The sequence below is a fragment of the Dendrobates tinctorius genome, unplaced genomic scaffold (genome assembly GCF_039654945.1).
Source record: "Dendrobates tinctorius isolate UK_male_01 unplaced genomic scaffold, ASM3965494v1 ptg000326l, whole genome shotgun sequence".
In the NCBI taxonomy this organism is placed as follows: Eukaryota; Metazoa; Chordata; class Amphibia; order Anura; family Dendrobatidae; genus Dendrobates; species Dendrobates tinctorius.
Window position 1 is genome coordinate 14,211,890 of NW_027361993.1, and position 19,001 is coordinate 14,230,890.

The 19,001-nt window shown below is 45.7% G+C and overlaps 1 protein-coding gene across 2 annotated transcripts in view; it reads left to right on the plus strand.

Annotated features, from left to right (window-relative positions):
* NPHP4 (nephrocystin 4) overlaps positions 1–19,001 on the plus strand; it is a 331,710-nt gene that overhangs the window by 308,564 nt on the left and 4,145 nt on the right. For both annotated transcript variants that reach the window (XM_073561791.1, XM_073561792.1), the window contains one exon: positions 17,325–17,465. In XM_073561791.1, coding sequence (XP_073417892.1) covers positions 17,325–17,465 — 141 coding nt within the window. The remainder of the gene's footprint in view (positions 1–17,324; positions 17,466–19,001) is intronic.

Sequence of the window (19,001 nt, forward strand, 5' to 3'; positions counted from 1 at the left end):
CCAGGATAGGGCCAAGTCTGTGATGCCAAGGGATGAGAGGGTCTGTAATAATAGGGAATGGTCCACTGTGTCAAAGGCAGCCGACTGGTCCAGGAGGAGGAGGACAGAGTAGTGTCGCTTGCTCTTGGCAGTTAAAAGGTCATTGGTGACCTTAGTAAGGGCAGTTTCAGTGGAGTGGTGTGACCGGAAGCCAGATTGTAAGCGGTCGAAGAGGGAGCAAGAAGAGAGATGGGAGGACAGTTCAAGGTAGATGTGTTGTTCCAGTAGCTTGGAGGCATAGGGGAGAAGTGATATAGGGCGATATCTAGATACAGAGGATGGGTCAAAAGAGGGCTTTTTGAGGATAGGTGTGATGGAGGCATGTTTAAAGCTTGAGGGGAAAACACCAGTTGTTAGTGATAGGTTGAAGAGATGGGTTAGGGTTGGGATGAAGACTGTGGTGAGGTTTGGGATGAAGTGGGATGGGATCGGGTCAAGTGCACAGGTGGTGAGATGTGATCTTGAGAGTAGAGTGGAGAGTCGATCTTCTGTGATGGTGGAGAAGTTGGTTTTGGAGGTGGAGGGCTGGGAAGTCGGGAGGAAGGGCTCTGGGGATTGTTGACCAAAACTGTCTCTGATGTTATCAATCTTCTGCTTGAAAAATGAGGCAAAGTCTTCAGCTGAGATGAGTGGGGAGGGAGGAGGTGGGGGGGGGACGGAGGAGAGAATTGAAGGTGTTGAATAACTGTTTAGGGTTGTGAGACAGGGAGGATATGAGAGATGAGAAGGAGGTTTGTTTAGCTGTGGCGAGTGTGGTCTTGAAAGTAGTGAGGGACTGTTTGAATGCGATGAAGTGCTCGTTGGAGTGGGATCTTTTCCATCTGCGCTCAGCAGCCCTGGAAGCTCGCCTCAGTTCTTTGGTCAGGCTGGTGTGCCAGGGCTGTCTGTTGATTTTGCGAGCTTTGGTATGTGTAAGTTGGGCAGCAGATTCCAAAGCTGCAGCTATTGTGGTGTTATATAGAGAAGCAGCGTCATCCGCATTGTGTAAGGAACTTATATCTGTGAGAGGGAGGAGGGATTCAGAGAATGAGTGTAGGTCAAGGTGTATAAGATTTCTGCGAGGGTGTGAAAATTTGTGGAGTGGGGATTGTAAACATGGAGGAGAATGTGAGAAGGTTGTGGTCAGAGAGAGGAAGAGGTGAGTTAGAGAGGTTAGATAGGGAGCAGAGGCGGGTGAATATGAGGTCCAGAATATTTAAAAAGATCTTTTCACTGAACCTTTTCAATGGAAACGGAACATCTCATACGATTGTCGCAGCTCCACTGATTCTGGAACAGTTTTTTTGATTTCTTTTGTGCCCCTCTGTTTCAAAGTTATGCCCCCCAGTAATTGGTGTAAATTTCCCCTTTTGACCAGTGGGATGTATATCACAGAAGTGTTTGCTTTTTCTCCTCTGATTTTGGCCAATCAAAACACAGCCACGCCCACAGAGCCTTTCAGTGTTATACGCCCAGTTGGCTGAAGGGAAAATTTTCCAACACTATTATCGGGGGGGACATAACTTTGGCACACAAGGAAAAGAAAAACTGTTCCAGAAACAGTGAAGCAGGTGCTTAGTTTAAAAAATAAAAAAAAATCCAATAAAAAGTCCTCTTTAATGACGACAAAAACTAAAAATAATAGAAAATATATCTAAATATTTTCTATTACCACCGAAAAATATTGCAATACAAATATCTTAAAGGGAATGTCCTCGTTGATTCTATTGTTGCAAAGATGTTGGAGACAAGATTGTAGGGCACATACCAGTATATACGGTAAGTATTATAGGATTTCCACCTGGCAGTTAATAGAGAAGCATGCGACCAGACCATGGGAAAATGGTCATGGCCATTGGAGGAGGCTAATGGACAGGTCTAGTCACTTGCTCCTCTGTCGAAAGCTATTTTTATGGACAGAAGAGCTGTGCAATCTGTGAGGAAGGTGGTACTAACAAGTGAAGGAAGAGAACCAGTAAACTTGTATATTAGTAAGTGCCAAAAAAATCATAGGTGGACAACGCCTTTAAAAGGAACCTTTTACCCCCCACCACATCCCAAAATCATTTATATGATTGTGAAACCCTTTAAAAGATAGGCCAGTCTATTCCTTTATGACCAAAAAGCACAGCTTCGGGACCAAGAAATCCCGTTGTGAAAGTGTCTGTAAGTGCATTGGGGTGTGACGATGCACTTACAACTTCTCAGCCTCACGCTATATTCCCTGCCGTTTATCATCCTCCCCATGCTGATTGACAGGTCATTGGCTGTCTACCAGAGAAAACAACTTGTCTATCAGCCAGGGGAAGGGAGGAAATAAATTGTGAGGCTGAGAAGCTAGGAGTGCATCATCACGCTCCCCAGGAACTTCCAGACATAAGTTCAAAATGGGATTTCTCGCTGCTGGAGCATTGCTTTGAGGTCATAAAGAAAATTATAACTATGGAATCTTAGACTATTTATTTACATTTTCTATTACGTGAAGAGCTACTGTGTATATAATTCATAAGGTCCAACCAACAGGCCTGAGCTTGCTGAGAATCTTCTGATTTTTCAAATACAATCCTAGCAAATTTGGAGCTTTCCAAGGCCAGAAAGGGAGATGATTTATGTAAAGCCTGGCCCATGGTTACTTGTGGCAATCACCGATGCGACAGCTGGCAGGACTCAAACCCCATGACGGTGAGGTTTCCTCATTTCGAATCTCAAAAAAAAAAGGGATATTGAATTACATTAGGGTTTTGTCTCGGAATGGAGAGAAATCTATAGCCCGATTCAGCCATTGGCCTCAAATCATAATTATAGGTTTACACAGTTTACAGAGGTTTCTTCCCTTTAAAGGGTTGTCCACCTAGAAAAAAAATGATCTTTAAGGTAGGTTTGAAGTTGCAATATATACAATGTACTAGTATACTTTCATTATAAAAAAAAAAGCGCTTTCTGTATCTGCAAAGTGACCAGTGATGTGTATAAAGGGGGCTGTCTGTCTGTATCAATTCAGTAGCTATGTCAACCCCCTTCTCCATCATGGCTAAGTTACAGACACAGAAAGACTTAGCTATTGAAATGAGCCACTTAGCTAGCCCCCTTAGAAAGAGAGAAGAGTTAAGTTAGTCAAGTGATTAATCTGTGTAAAAAGAGGTGTTTTTAAAGTACATTGAAAAATGTGTGCACTAGGTATTAGGCTGTGTGCCCACATAGGCGTTTTTTAAGCATTTTTTCCATGCAAAAACTCTTAAAAAGACATACATTAAGCATCCTATTCTTATAATGTATTTTGCAATTTTTGTGCACACGATGCTTTTTTTTCCGCAAAAAAACGCATCGCGGTAAAAAACGCATTTCCAACTATATTCTATGAAAATGTGGATGCTCCGGAAGAGAACGCATAAAAAACGCGCCAAAAAAAAGTGTTTTTCCTGGGAAGGAGTCCAGTTTTTAGTCAGGAATTTTCTGCATACGTGGGCACATAGCCTTAAAGTGATTGGGGTTGTGCATTCCAAAATACTGGTGCAGCATGAGAGAAATCTTGGAAATGGAATTGAGTGGTTCGGATAATGGAGGATGTTAGTCTTAGACCAGTTGCAGGATGAAGAGTACTAGCTGGATGATAGAAATGAGGGAGGAGACATATGGCAGTGCAGAACAAAGGAGAGCTTTGTAGGCAAGAGTGATGAGTTTATATTGTACTCTATAGCGGAGGGGTAACAAGTGCAATGACTGGCACAGAGTGGAGGTGTCGGTGTAGCGGCTGGAAAGAAGTATGACCTTGGAGAGGAAAAATGTAGTAAACAGGAGACCGATCAGTGAAGAGTTGCAGTAGTCTAGATAAGAATGAATAAAAGCGATAAGGGTAGGACGTTGCTGGAGATCTGATATTGAAGATTCTGCATATTTTAATTTAGGACAACCTATTGGCTTTTCTTGAATTGCGTTAAGTTATACAACATGATACTAATTCAATAGTCTTGTGCCATGTTTAAATGTTATTTAACATGATAGGCTATAGGTGGCGAATATCCTATTTATGTAAACCCTCAGAGGCATCATTTACCAACATCAAGTCAAAAAAGTATACGTGAAATGTATAATGTTTTAACATAAGAGCCTACAGGTGAGGGATGGCTGACGGATGGTATACGTTTTTTTCATGTTTGTTTAACACATCGTGCCATCTATCCCAGGATGTGTCAAGTTAAGAGATAAGTTAAGGAAGGAGACATCTCTGTGTTTGTTCACAAAGGGAACAGAAAAGTGTCATGCTTTATTATGGGTGAAGGGCAACTGTGAGCTCTTTATAGAAATCAGGAATCCATGGCTCAGAATAAAAAATGGTGTTTTATTTAAAAAAAAATGTAGAAATAAATTATCTCTTTTTTTCTTGCTTGGGAATGGCATGGAGTAAAACTCCATAATATTTAAAAATCTATTTCTATGTTTTTTGTGGATAATGTTAGAATAAAAAATAGTTATTGAAAAAAATCATTAAAGTGTCTGTCCCATGATAGTGCTTTCCTCTGTTACAGTAGATAATGCAAACATAATCTTACATCATGCCCCCCTCCCCTCTCAGAGTGCCAAGATTTGGGGGAGGGGGCTTAAAGGGAACCTGTCAAAACTTTTTACACCCTCCCCCCAAAACCATTAATATTTTTGTCTAGCTCTTTAACAGATAAGGCAACCATTCCCTTCATGATCCAAAAGTGATTCTTCAGCAGCAAGAAATCACATCTTAAAGTTATGTCTGAAAGTTCATTAGGGCATGAGGATGCACTTACAGCTTCTCAGCCTCGCTGAATTTTCTACCTAGCAACACCCCCCTCTGGCTGATTGGTAGGTCATTGGCCGTGTACCAGAGGAACCAACCTGTCAGTCAGCCAGCCAGGGGAGGGTGCTGCTAGGTAGGATATACAGCACAACGCCAAGAAGCTGTAAGTGCATCCTCATGCCTGATAGCACTTCCAGACACAAGTAATGTGATTTCACATTTCTGGGGCAATGATTTGAAATAGGACACACAATCAAATTAATTGTTTCAGATGGTGGTGTAAAAGTTTGACAGGTTCCCTTTAAGAGAGAACACTTTGTTTCTGTGGGTCAGCTCCTGTGATTCCTTTTCTGTTTCCCTCCAATGACGACGCAGGAGGTAGTAGTCCCGGATTGTGCCATACGGATCTGGTGTTGAATGGTGCTGCCGGGCACAGCTGGTGACATCACTCTCCAGTGTCTGCCCACACGAAAGCTAGAGAAGGAGTACAGGGAAACAGACGAGAAGGGCATGTTACCCTTTATTTTTAGCCCCCGCCCAAGTGATTCTTGTTCCCGTAGGAGGCCATAATAACCGTCCACTCGATACTAGACAGTGACTTTAACCTTGTAGGTTCTGGACATCCCTTCACCTTCGTTTGAAAGCCCTTGAAGAATCTTCTTGCTGTATTCAGATGTTACATTTCTTCTCGGCTGTTTTTCTCCTTTAAGTTTCCAGCTATTTTCTTGCATTATGATAAATGACTGGAGCATTCTCTCAGAAAGGGATTATTACAAGCTGACATGTATAATTTTGCTGGGCTGTTCATTGTTAAAACAATTTGAGTTAGTGTGTCAAGCGGCAGATCCTGGGGGAGCAGAAATGAAACATTACAATCTGAAAATATTAATGCTCTCCTGTAATTTCTTTATAAAAATGCCATGCAAGCTGAATAAGGCACGAAGGTATCCTGGAGGAAACGACTTAACAAGTGTAAGCGCTGCTCAGAGTTTCCTGGAACTCGGCATCGGGTTGCGCTCGATAGCATTATGCTGGGCCTGGGCTTCAAGTTAGTCAATCTTACTGCTAGACATGCAACTCAACATTGCCATCATTTTATTTCCCACTACATGTGTGGAAAATAACGCAACTTTGGATAGTCTTGATTGACAATTTTTCATTTTGTGTCTACAGCTCCTGTGCAGACTTATGCATCACCATAGTAACAGACTACAAACAAATCCTATGTAGTCTAATCCTTCCATCACAAATGTTTCCATTTGTGCCTTACTTGTTGCCATCATACATATATTAATTGAGTAAAAAGTAGAAAACAGTGGATGAAAGCAGTGCTACCGGATCAGACTACATAGTGTTTATTTGTAGTCTGTCACTACTACTGTAAAAGACATTTATCCATCCAGTTCAGCCTATATTCCGTGAGAATAAATCCCCAGATCTATGTCCTTCTTAAGAACCTAATAACTGTAACATACAATATTGTTACGCTCTAGAAAGACATCCAGGCCTTTCTTGAGCCCCTCGACGGAGTTCACCATCACCACCTCCTCTGGCAAGGAATTCCAGATTCTCACTGCCCTAACAGTAAAGAATCCTTTTCTATGTTAGTGGAAAAACCTTCTCGACTCCAGACGCAGAGAATGCCCCCTTGTGACCGTCACCTTTCTTGGTATAAACAGATTCTCGGAGAGATATTTGTATTGTCCCCTTATCTACTTACTAGCCATGAACCCGTTCTACGCCCGGGTGGCGGGCTTTTTTATTTGTATAACCGCTCCCATCCTGGTATGTGCTGCACCCCTCATCCCTATCCTGGTATGCATGGTCCCCTCACCCCCCAATCCTGGTATGCATGGCCCTCTCATCCCTATTATGGTATGCGTGGCCCCCTCATCCTTATCCTGGTATGCATGGTCCTCTCACCCCCTATCCTGGTATTTTTGGTCTCCTCACCCCCCTATCCTGGAATGCATGGTCCCCTCACCCCCCTATCCTGGTATGCATGGTCCTCTCACCCCCCAATCCTGTTGGCATGGTCCTCTCACCCCCCAATCCTGGTATGCATAGTCTCCTCACCCCCCAATCCTGGTATGCATGGTCCCCTCACCCCCCAATCCTGGTATGCATGGTCCCCTCACCCCCCAATCCTGGTATGCATGGTCCCCTCACCCCCCAATCCTGATATGAATGGTCCCCCTCACCCCTATTAAACTGCACAGTGCGCTGTCTTGTTCTGCGCATGTTGTGGTGCCGGACTGGGCGCCTGCGCAGTCCTCGCTTTCCGCCGCCATGTTCTTGAAGACACTACAGTGTGTCTTCAAGAACATGGCGGTGGAAAGCGAGGACTGCGCAGGCGCCCAGTTCGGCACCACAACACGCCCACTGCAGACATGAATCGGCGCCTGCACAGTCCCCGCTTTCCGTCGCCATGTTCTTGAAGACACAATGCAGTGTGTCTTCAAGAAAATGGCGGCGGTAAGTGCGGACTGCGCAGGCGCCGATTCATGTCTGCAGTGGGCGTGTTGTGGTGCCGGACTCGGCGCCTGCGCAGTCCTCACTTTCCGCCGCCATTTTGTTGAAGACACACTGCAGTGTGTCTTCAACAAAATGGCGGCGGTAAGCGCGGACTGAGCATGCGCCGAGTCCGGCACCATAACCCTCCCTTTTCTGACATCACATGAAGGCGCAAGACCCCGCGGCAACAGCAACACCGGCTCGGTAAGGTGTTGCAGAGATCGCGGTATGCGTTCAGTGCTTACGCATACCGCGATCTCTTGGGGGTTGCGTCACTCTGTGGGGGGATACGTCACTTTGTCTGGAGCAAGACTGTGCAGGCACGTCGCGCTTGCGCAGTCTATAGAGGCTTCAGACAGAGTGACGTTTAGCCCATTATATTATAGATACATGGTTATATCCCCATGTCCGGGGTTACCTTGCAGGAGCTCTGGCTCCAGATGCCGACTCTCTGTCAATCATCTCTTTCTCAGGGAAGCTGCCATACTGGGATCACCGTCCCGGACAACACCTTTCTCACCAGGCTAGCCTGATAGTCCAGATCCACAGACGGACAGTAGCTCCCCCAATGCAGTGCCGACACTGACTCTACAAACACACGTGGCCTGTCTGTGTGCTATTCAGGACGTCCGTCCCCACTTTGGAACCATCCAACACACAGGCCTCACCAGGTCCAAGGTCGCAGCACGTGCTCCAGGTATCCGATCCTTCTCCCAGAATCTCCCAACACTGACCCTTCAGGACCTTGCACCCTGAACCATTCAGGTACACACTCTCTCCCCATGTGACCAAACCTCAGGCACATTACATGGTACATAACCACACCCACAGGTGAGGTTTGGATCAGATGGTCATGACCTCACTACAGGTCCTATTACACACACATACAGGCTTTACTTTGGGGGTTCAGACACACCCCTGGGTGGGTTTGTAGGTGACTGGTTCCACCCATCTCACCAAGTTACCTGGAAGCTTCCCTAATACACAGTAACAAACCCTCAGCAGTAGATCTGCTGATCAACACATGTTCCAGCTTCCTTCACAGGCCACCCACCCAGTGATACATATCGGCCATTTACAATCCTGCCACTCATCATTTCCCCATCACAACACAGGGAATGCCTGCATGCATGTCCCAGGCAGCCCATACAGCACCCCCTAGCTGTCACAGGGGTCACTGCATCACATACCCCCCCTCTGTTCAAACTTGTGGGGTTGAACACTTGTCACAAACCAGGGGCCTCTAGACCGGGCACCCATGTTACCTTGCCCTACCGGTCGAGAGGGCCCTCTTAGTCATCTTTGAGTGTCAGCTCTCGAGACGTAGTCCATCACTGTCACAGTATCCCTCTCTGTGACCAACACATTTTCAGATTCTATCCTTTCACGTTTCAGAGTCCGTCTGTTAGGCCTCCCCCACCCCCAGCGGTCCTTATGTTGGCCTTGAGCTTTGGCCCTTAAGTCACAGTCCAACTGTGTTACCAGACCCTTGTTAGTCTCCACATTTCTGCCGTATGCTCCGTCACCCGACCTTTCTATCACTGGCCGGCTCTCCCGGTTGGTACGGTCAAAAGTCCCACTTACAGTCGAGTCAACTGTCTGGCCTGAGTCTGACCCATTTAGTACATCACATGAGCTAAGGTCTTTCAGTTTCTTACTGACAGTAGAACTGCCACTTGCAGATTCTCAATGCTCCCGTCTTGCTGACAGTCTTCGGCTACCTGCCATCTCATTATTTGGAGGATCCTTTTGGGTCCTTATACCTTGGGTTGGAGGCCGCCGCCACCTGATGTTCTGCATTTGTTTATTAATCTGCAGTTGGTCCAGTCTCAACTGCTCTATCTCCTGCAGGTAGGCTACCTGATATTCCAGTAGCATTCGGATATTTCTAAGGTTTTCCACTGAGCCAACAGCAATGACTGGAACCATGTCATCTTCAACAGTTACATGGATGTCACCAGCAGGTGGGATCCTCACTCTCTTCACACCGGATGCATTCACGATCTCCTGCATCACCTTTCCAAGTCTTCCAATGACTTTCCCCACCAGATTTCTGGGTACCGGAATTACATCTTCCACAAAGCCCAGCCGCATTTGAGCTTCCCTCGCAAGCTCCAGGCGTCAAGCGGCTTTCTTATTACCCAACACGACCATCTGTTTCTGTTACATTGTAGGTGCATCTCCTTCAGGACAGTCACCCGCTTCTCTGTGACTTCCCTTTCTGCCAGTATCACCAACTGGTTCGTCTCCGAGGCCCAGTTCACACTATAAGCTTTTATTGCCTTTTTAAAGGCCTCATGCGCACCCTCACTGGCACACGCTTCTTACATGTCTTCGGGTACCTCCATCACGTACTTGAAGAGCGAAGCCTCACTCTCTTCATGGACAGACGGCTCCTGGTTTACCACGGATACTTCCCTGAAGACATCTGCCACGACCGGGTGACTGTCTTGTTCAGCTCTTGGCTCACAATCTTCCTGACATTTACAGTCTTCAGGACTCTTTTCCAAGATGGGCATTGGCAGTTCTGCCTTGCTATCAGTCAGGCATGGCTGCTGAGTTTTTGACTACCACCTTCTCCTCTTGCAGAAGACCTCTCACTGCTTCTCTGAGCACTTCCATATCTCCGTTTAGGGTCTTATTCCCACCTTGCCATGTTGTCAGGTGACCTCTGAGCTTCAAGACTTCTTTCTCCAGCTCATCCACTCTGTGCTCGTCCGTTTGTCTCAGGGCCTTGACTGCCGAGAGCTTGGACTCTAGGTGGCGCAGCCGCTCCAACTGCGTGTAGTTGGCGACTTCCATACTCGCCACCTTTAAACACTCCTTCGCCAGCTGTTGACAGATCTCTTCGCGCTCTCTCTCCGAGTTTCGTATGTGCGCTTCTACCTGGTGAAAACTGTCAACTCGCTCTTTCCACGTGCACACTTCCTTGGTCAATTTGTCAACTTGACCCTCTAGCTGTCTGGTGATAGCGGTCAAATTGGAGAACTTTTCCTCTTCAATGGTCACACATTCTGGTATGACTACCAGTGACCTGCTGCCTTCACCTTGTGGAGCACTGTCATTACACTGGGTTCATGCTTCTGTCTGACAAACATTGTCTTCAGCCCTAGTGGTTGCTAATGGCAATAACATATTATAGTCATGCCCGGTACATGTGTCACACCCCACAGTATGGTAAACGCTCAAGTCGCCCTTTGTTCGGGTGTCAGCTCCACTCTTTTTAATTACCACATCACTATCAGTCACCCTGTGGTACATGTCAGGTGACATCATGTCCGTAAGTTGGGCCGACGAACCCTTCTCTCTGGTCATACTTTCGGGCATGGCTGCTACAGCCCTGTCACTAAGTTGGGCCCGTCCATCATTTCCTTTGGTCATGCCTAACTTAGGACTGTCAACTTTAGGGGGCGCACTTTCTACACCATTACCTCCCATACACATTATTTCTACAGACACTTCTCCTTTTGTCCACCAGTCACAGAGGGCTTCTAAGTCCTGCCCTATTACCATAGTACACCGTAAGTCGGGACTACCGTCACTTCATGGTATGAGGAACCCTCATTTGTGTCAATGTAGAGGTAGGCTGTCAAAGGTCCTTTATCGTCCCCACCAAAGCCATTCACTCTCGTCCCCTTCCCAGGTGACACAGAACGTCCAGGAGGGGTCCTCAGCAGACACCCAACTCCCCGGGTGTAACAATCCCATTACCCTTCTCCATCCAGCCAGAAGGGGTACTGTAGTGTCAGTTCACTGACCGAGCTATCCACAGTATAGGAGGGGTCTGCATAGCAGGAACTTCGCTGCTCCCAGCTACAGTCCAATGGTGCCTTTGCCACCGCCTCTTTTTTTGCCATCACCCCAATTTGGGTTACCGCCCCCTTTTGGGCAACTACTCCATTTTGGGATACCACCCCCTTTTTGGCAATCATACCTGTATGGGTTACCACCCCCTTTTGGGACTCCGCCCCCTTTTGGGCAATCATTCCTGTTAGGGTTACCGCCCCCTTTTTTGGGACACCAGCCCATTTAGGGACACCACCACTCTCCGGGGTACACTCTGTGGATTCCCCCACGGCAGTCTCAGGTCCAAGTTTACACAGACCCAATGTCTTGCTGGGACTGGTAATGGCCCTTTAAGAGGTTGCAAAGTCTGTACCTCTGACGTCTCTATGACACCCCACCAGCTCCCGCTGGCACTGCCACAAACCACCACCACCTCCGGCTGTCACTCACAAGCAGCTGCTGGTGTCCCTGCAGTTCCTGCTCCTGCAGAACCTCTTGCTGCAACTTGCAACTGCAGCTCCAGCTGCAGCAAATCTGTGCACGCTTCCACTTGCGCCGTCTTCGTGGACCCGCCGATCCACGGCAACCTTCATAACCCCGCCGAGTTACAGCCAGCCGCTTGTCACCTTCGTGACCCCACCGAGCCACCGCAAGCTGACTTAAAGAAAAAAAAAACTTTGTGACCCCACCGAGTCACCGCAAAACACCTCACACATGCTTTCTGGACCGTTTCCCCTAGCAACCGAGTTTGTGGACCTCGTCCGTTGCCCCTAGCAACAAGGCTACAAAAGTGCTCTTAGCATTCTCCACCATATTTAAGGTAGTGCTCACTGAGTGCGTTGGGTAACACTCCACTTGACTGCGATATTGATGCATATACAGTAGGAACACTTTCCATTTAAACAGTCTAGTGCAGTTTATTATGCCTTCATAAACCGCTGAGGAACATGTTACACGTCACATGCTTACACAAAGTTCATCACAATCCTTAGTACACGGCTTTAACACGCTTTCGCTAAACACGCTGGACCTCTTTGTCCAGTTACCGTGGGTGACCGCACGTCGAACAGTACATTAGTGTCCATAGAACATCACGGGCACCAACAGTTATATCCCCATGTCCGTGGTTACCTTGCAGGAGCTCTGGCTCCAGATGCCGACTCTCTGTCAGTCATCTCTTTCTCAGGGAAGCTGCCGAACTGGTATCACCGTCCCGGACAACACCTTGCTCACCAGGCCAGCCTGACAGTCCAGATCCACAGACGGACAGTAGCTCCCCCAATGCAGTGCCGTCACTGACTGTGCAAGCACAAATGGCCTGTCTGTGTGCTATTCAGGACGTCCGTCCCCACTTTGGAACCGTCCAACACACAGGCCTCACCAGGTCCAAGGTCGCAGCACGTGCTCCAGGGATCCGATCCTTCTCCCAGAATCTCCCAACACTGACCCTTCAGGTACACACTCTCTCCCCATGTGACCAGAACTCAGGCACATTATATGGTACATAACCACACCCACAGGTGAGGTATGGATCACATGGTCATGAGCTCACTACAGGTCCTATTACACACACAGCCACACACTTACAGGCTTTACTTTGGGTGTTCAGACACACCCCTGGGTGGGTTTGTAGGTGATTAGTCACCCCATCTCACCAAGTCACCTGGAAGCTTCCCTAATACACAGTAACAAACCCTCAGCAGTAGATCTGCTGATCAACACATGTTCCAGCTTCCATCACAGGCCACCCACCCAGTGATACATATCGGCGATTTACAATCCTGCCACTCATCATTTCCCCATCACAACACAGGGAATGCCTGCATGCATGTCCCGGGCAGCCCATACAGCGCCACCTAGCTGTCACAAGGGTCACTGCATCACAGCGGTCTAACCAGGGATTTGTACAGAGGCAGTATAATGCTCTCATCATGTGTATCTAGACCTCTTTTAATGCCCCCCCACGATCCTGTTTGCCTTGGCAGCCGCTGCCTGGCACTGACTGCTCCAGGTAAGTTTATCATTAACTAAGTTACCCAAGCCCTTCTCCATGTCAGATTTACCCAGTGGTTTCCCGTTCAGTGTGTAAAGGTGATATTGATTCCTTCTTCCCATGTGTATAACCTTACATTTAGCAATGTTAAACCGCATCTGCCACCTTTCGGCCCAAGTTTCCAACTTATCCAGATCCATCTGTAGCAGAATACAATCTGTTCTTGTATTGACTGCTTTACATAGTTTTGTATCTTCTGAAAATATTGATATTTTACTGTGTAAACCTTCTACCAGATCATTAATAAATATGTTAAAGCAGGGGTCTCAAACATGCAGCCCGTGGGCCACATGTGGCCCCTGAGGCAGGCATCTGCGGCCCACGGAGCACCACATGTCTCACGCCCTGAGTCAGGTTTGCAGGGGGAAGGCACGCATTCAGGAGTGGCGATGGCATTGGCTGTTCTGTGTGCACACACTGCACAGGACCTGTGATGAGGTCACAGGAGGGGGATGAGTCATGGGGTCACATGATCAAGGGCCTCAGTGTGTGCAGGACGGACGCTGCTGTCTGTGTGCTGGTTGTCATGGTACTGAATGAAGGTAAGTTTATGTGTGGGGTCAGGAGGGGTTTACAGGGTGGATGGATCAGAGCCCTGTGTGTACGAGGTGTATGGTACGGAGCCCTGTGTGTACAAGGTGTACGGAGCGGAGCCCTGTGTGTACGAGGTGTAAGGAGCGGAGCCCTGTGTCTACAAAGTGTATGGAGCGGTGCTGTGTGTGTACGGAGCCCTGTGTGAATGAGGTGTACGGAGCGGAGCCCTGGGTGTACGAGGTGTATGGAGCGGAGCCGTGTGTGTACGAAGTCCTGTGTGTATGAGGTGTACGGAGCGGAGCCCCGTGTGTACGAGGTGTATGGAGCGGAGCCGTGTGTGGACGAGGTGTACAGAGCCCTGTGTGTATGAGGTGTATGGAGCGGAGCCCTGTGTGTACGAGGTGTACGAAGCGGAGCCCTGTGTGTACGAGGTGTACGAAGCGGAGCCCTGTGTGTACGAGGTGTACGGAGCGGAACCGCGTGTGTACGAGGTGTGCGGAGCCGCGTATGTACGGAGTGTATTACGTTTGAAAGGAATGCGGCCCCCCAGCTCAAATTTTTTTTTTTTATGTGCGGCCCATTTACTCTGCTGAGTTTGAGACCCCTGAGTTAAAGAGAATAGGTCCCAACACCGACCCCGACGGTACCCCACTGGTCACAGCGACCCAGTTAGAGAATATACCATTTATAACCACCCTCTGCTTTCTATCACTAAGCCAGTTTCGTACCCATTTACACACATTTTCCTCCAGACCCAGCATTCTCATTTTGTGTACCAAATCTCTTGTGTGGCACGGTATCAAACACTTTGGAAAAATCAAGATATGCCACGTCCAATGACTCACCTTGGTCCAGTCTATAGCTTACCTCTTCATAAAAACATTAGATTGGTTTGACAGGAGCGATTCCTCATAAACCCATGCTGATAAGGAGTTAAACTGTTATTCTCATTGAGATAATCCAGAATAACATTCATTAGAAACCCTTCAAATATTTTACCAACAATAAAGGTTAGACTCACTGGCCTATAATTTCCAGGTTCACTTTTAGAGCCCTTTTTGAATATTGGTAACACATTTGCTATGTGCCAGTCCTGTGGAACAGACCCCGTCGCTATAGAGTCCCTAAATATAAGAAATAATGGTTTGCCTATTACATTACTTAGTTCTCTTAGTACTCGTGGGTGTATGCCATCCAGACCCGGAGATTTATCTCTTTAATCTTATTTAGCCGGTTTCGCACCTCTTGTTGGGTTAGATTGGTGACCCTTAATGTAGGTATTTTTTTTGTCTCTCGGCATTTCACCTAGCATTTTATTTTCCACCGTGAATACCTTGGAGAAGAAGGTGTTTAATATATTAGCTTTTTCCTCATCATCTACAACCATTCTTTCTTCTCAATATTTTGAGGGTCTTTCACTTTTGATTCTTTTACTATTGATATAGTTGAAGAACAGTTTGGGATTAGTTTTACTCTCATTTGCAATGTGCTTCTCTTTTTCCTTTTTGGCAGCTTTAATTAGTTTTTTAGATAAAGTATTTTTCTCCCTATAGCTTTTAGAGCTTCAACGGTGCCATTCTGTTTTAGTAGTTTAAATGCTTTCTTTTTACTGTTAATTGCCCCCTCTTACTACTTTGATTAGCTACGTTGGGTTTTTCCTATTTCTTGTCCATTTATATAGTGCCTATTTAGGATGTTCTTAAACATTTCCCATTTATTAGTTGTATTCTTATTTCTGAGGACATTGTCCCAGTCAACCAGATTAAGGGCATCTCTAAGTTGGTCAAATTTTGCCTTCCTAAAGGTCAGTGTTTTCTGACAAGTCCCTCTAGCGAAAGACAAGTGAAACTGTACAATATTGTGGTTGCTCTTTCCTAGATGCCCGACGACCTGCAGATTTGTTATTCTGTCAGGTCTATTAGATAGTATTAAGTCTAAAAGTGCTGCTCCTTTGGTTAGAGATTCTGCACCAGTTGTGAAAGATATTTTTTCTTGGTTATTAGCACAAACCTGTTGCCTTTATGGATTTCACAGGTCTCTGTTTCCCAGTTAATATCCGGGTAGTTAAAGTCCCCCATAACAAGGACCTCATTTTGGGTTGTGGATTCATCTTTCTGCCTTAGTAGTAGACTTTCCATGATTTCTGTTATATTTGGGGGTTTGTAACAGATCCCAATGAGAATTTTGTTACTATTTTTCCCTCTATGTATTTCGACCCATATGGACTCGACATCCTCATTCCCTTTGCTAATATCCTCCCTTAAAGTGGACTTTAGACAAGACTTTACATAAAGACAAACCCCTCCTCCTCTCTGAATTTTACGATCCTTTCTAAACAGACTGTAACCCTGTAAGTTAACTGCCCAGTCATAGCTTTCATCTAACCATGTCTCGGTTATTCCCACTATGTCATAGTTACCTGTAGATATTTCTGCTTCTAGTTCTTCTATCTTGTTTGTCAGGCTTCTGGCGTTTGCGAGCATGCAGTTTGAGGATTTTGTTTTGTTCCAATCTCCTCCCTGTGGATTGTTTTAGAAATTTTCTTACCTACCTTCGGAGTATGCTTATCACGTCAGTTTCCAGTGCTGCCTCATTTTCCATTCTTACATGTATTGGTACAGTAAAAAAAAATTGATTGCAAATATGGACATACCCTAAAAATATCTCTCCCCAGTATGTATTTGTATGTATTTAAAAATGATCCCATGGTGCTTTTTGTAATGGCGGCATACATTAAATCTAACATTCGGTCAAGGACCGCTTGAGAGGGATAGTGTGACACCAAATAATCTGGAAGTAGCCTCTTGTATAGTGTAGTTAATAGATGTTATAGCGCATCACATTCGGATTACGCCACTGTCACCCCTTAATATTCACAATCCAGCTTATTGTTCTTGGAAACAGTCAACAAGAATGTTATCAAACATGCCCAAAGATTAACTTCTATAATGGAGGAGGTTTACGATATCTGTACAAGAACTGGTACTACAGTTCCCAGAATACAAATCAAAAGAGGCAAACTCCTGGCAGACATTGAGTCAACAAGAAATGCTGGGAGATTTCAAAATGCTCAGATTCCTGCAAGCCTGAATTATGTTGGCTTCAATCCCTCTGGCCCCTCTGCAAACCAAGTGTAGACGGGGAAAAAAGTAATTGATAACTAAAGGATCTGACTACGTAGTGTTTGTTTGTAGTCTGTCACCATGGATACACATAGATCTGCTGTATACCCAGGTCGGGGGAGGAGATTTTAATCAGGACTTAGCCAACAAGGAATGCTGGGACATTTCATCTGATGCCTTCAATTCTGAATTATGCTTTGTTCAATTCCTCTGCCTAATCCATAAATAAACCAAGTACAGATGGAAACAAAGTAACTCCTGACTACAGGATCAGACTACATATAGTGTTTGTTTGTAGTCTGTCACCATAGAGACAGATCTATTGTATACACAACGGGAGGGGATTTTTACTCAGGACTGTTTGCTTAGCGGCGTCATTTTAAAAAAAAAACTTTATAAGCACTGGAGAAATAAATGAAAAGATCTAAGAAAGTGCACATAAAGGGAAAAGTAATATTGAAAAGTGGGGTTGTACTTGAAGATGTGCTGGAAGAATATTTACATTGAGTTTCTTACTTTATCTTTATAGGCCTTTGAAATAACCATCTTTACCGGAGAGAAGGGCTGTAACAAGAGGATCACCTACACCAACCCGTATCAGACCAAGAAAAGGTACTCACTCCATACCAACAGGGCCGACCTTCTGCAGTTCAAGGAGAACACCTTTGAGGTAAGGGTCGCCCCCGCCTCTGCTGATGCTTTACAGAGGTCCTTGTTCTGTTTTGTTTTATAGTCATTTCCTATAATAGAAAAAAAAACATGCTTCCTCTTGTGGTACCGCAGAAATACACAATTTACTGCTCACCTTGGGTAATTGGGCTACCGGCACAACACCAAAACGTACATCTGGATTCCACAAAGGGATTCTGTTGTCAAATCCCAGGACCATCAATGAGAAAGTGGGAGAAACTGTTCCAGGAGGAACTGTAGAGTGCACAGAGAAGGATGTTTTTATAAAACCTGAGGAAGACCTCAAGCTGAGGTAGAAACGCGTTTAGCGTACAAATACTAGGAGATGAGGTTACTCTACAGATACTTATGGGACAGTTTCTCCTGCTTTCTCCTAGTCACAGCTTTGACTTGTAAAGTTGAGTGACAAACAATGTAGCACTTGTCACCCATATTTCCCAAAAAAACACAAGAGCCTAGTTGTTTGTCTGCATTTAGAAGTATATCTGTAGGGTGCAGCTAAGCCCTTGAACCTGTGGGATCACATACAAATCCCTCTGCCATATATAAGCAGGGCCAGATTTAGCTCCGAGAACCAGGAGCTTTTTGTTACGCCTCTATATTCTTCCATATCACTATATACAGTACTACCATTCCGGATCCTAGAAAAGCAAGGTGATCAATTTAAGTGAATTTTCAGATTAATCCCATTTTGGGTGCCACTCTGCAGGGAAAACATAGAATGAAGGATCACAGTGCAGATTTACAGCTGGGTCTCATTCTAAAGTCAGTGTGGTCCCATAGACCGGGCCCCCACTGATCATAAAGTGATATGCCATCACTACATAAGGGTATGTGCACACGTGTTTCTGCTGTCAATTCTTTCAGTGTTTAATGTTTTTAATCCATTCATGAATGATTCATCAATGAATGGATAAAGTACACTTGTATTTTTGCAGCGTTTTTCATGCTCCAATATTAGCAAGAGTTTTTTCTGCTGCAAATATTGCAAGGGAAAAGTAAGCAGCGGCTGTTTTTTCACAAGAAAAATGCAACAAAAAACCCAATGGGTGAATATACCTTAAGGTTGGAATAACTCTTTAATGTCCTTCATTTATTGAAATGAGGAACATGACCCATTCTGAAAAATGATTTCTTTATAGAATATGCAAATTAAAGCGACTCGCCCACCATTTCTGTGGGAATAATGGATAGCGTTCCAGTGAACCTGGCAGGGACGGGGCTGATGACTTTCCCTCTCGCCATTGTGCTCCGCTGCTTACATATTCCATCTGCTCTACCTAATTAACACATCGTAATTGCTGGGAACAACGGGTCATCCATACTCGCCGCCGTCACTTGTAAAGCCGGAGATTCCATCCCTGAGAACGGCTCACGGGAAGTGACTTTGAAAGTAGTTAAAACAAGGTCTCTAGCTCCTCGTAAATCAGTGCGTTATAAAGCAGCACTCTACTGTAATACTAGGAGCTTACAAGTTCACGTGTCCCCTAAACGTTTCATTAAATTTGGAATTCAG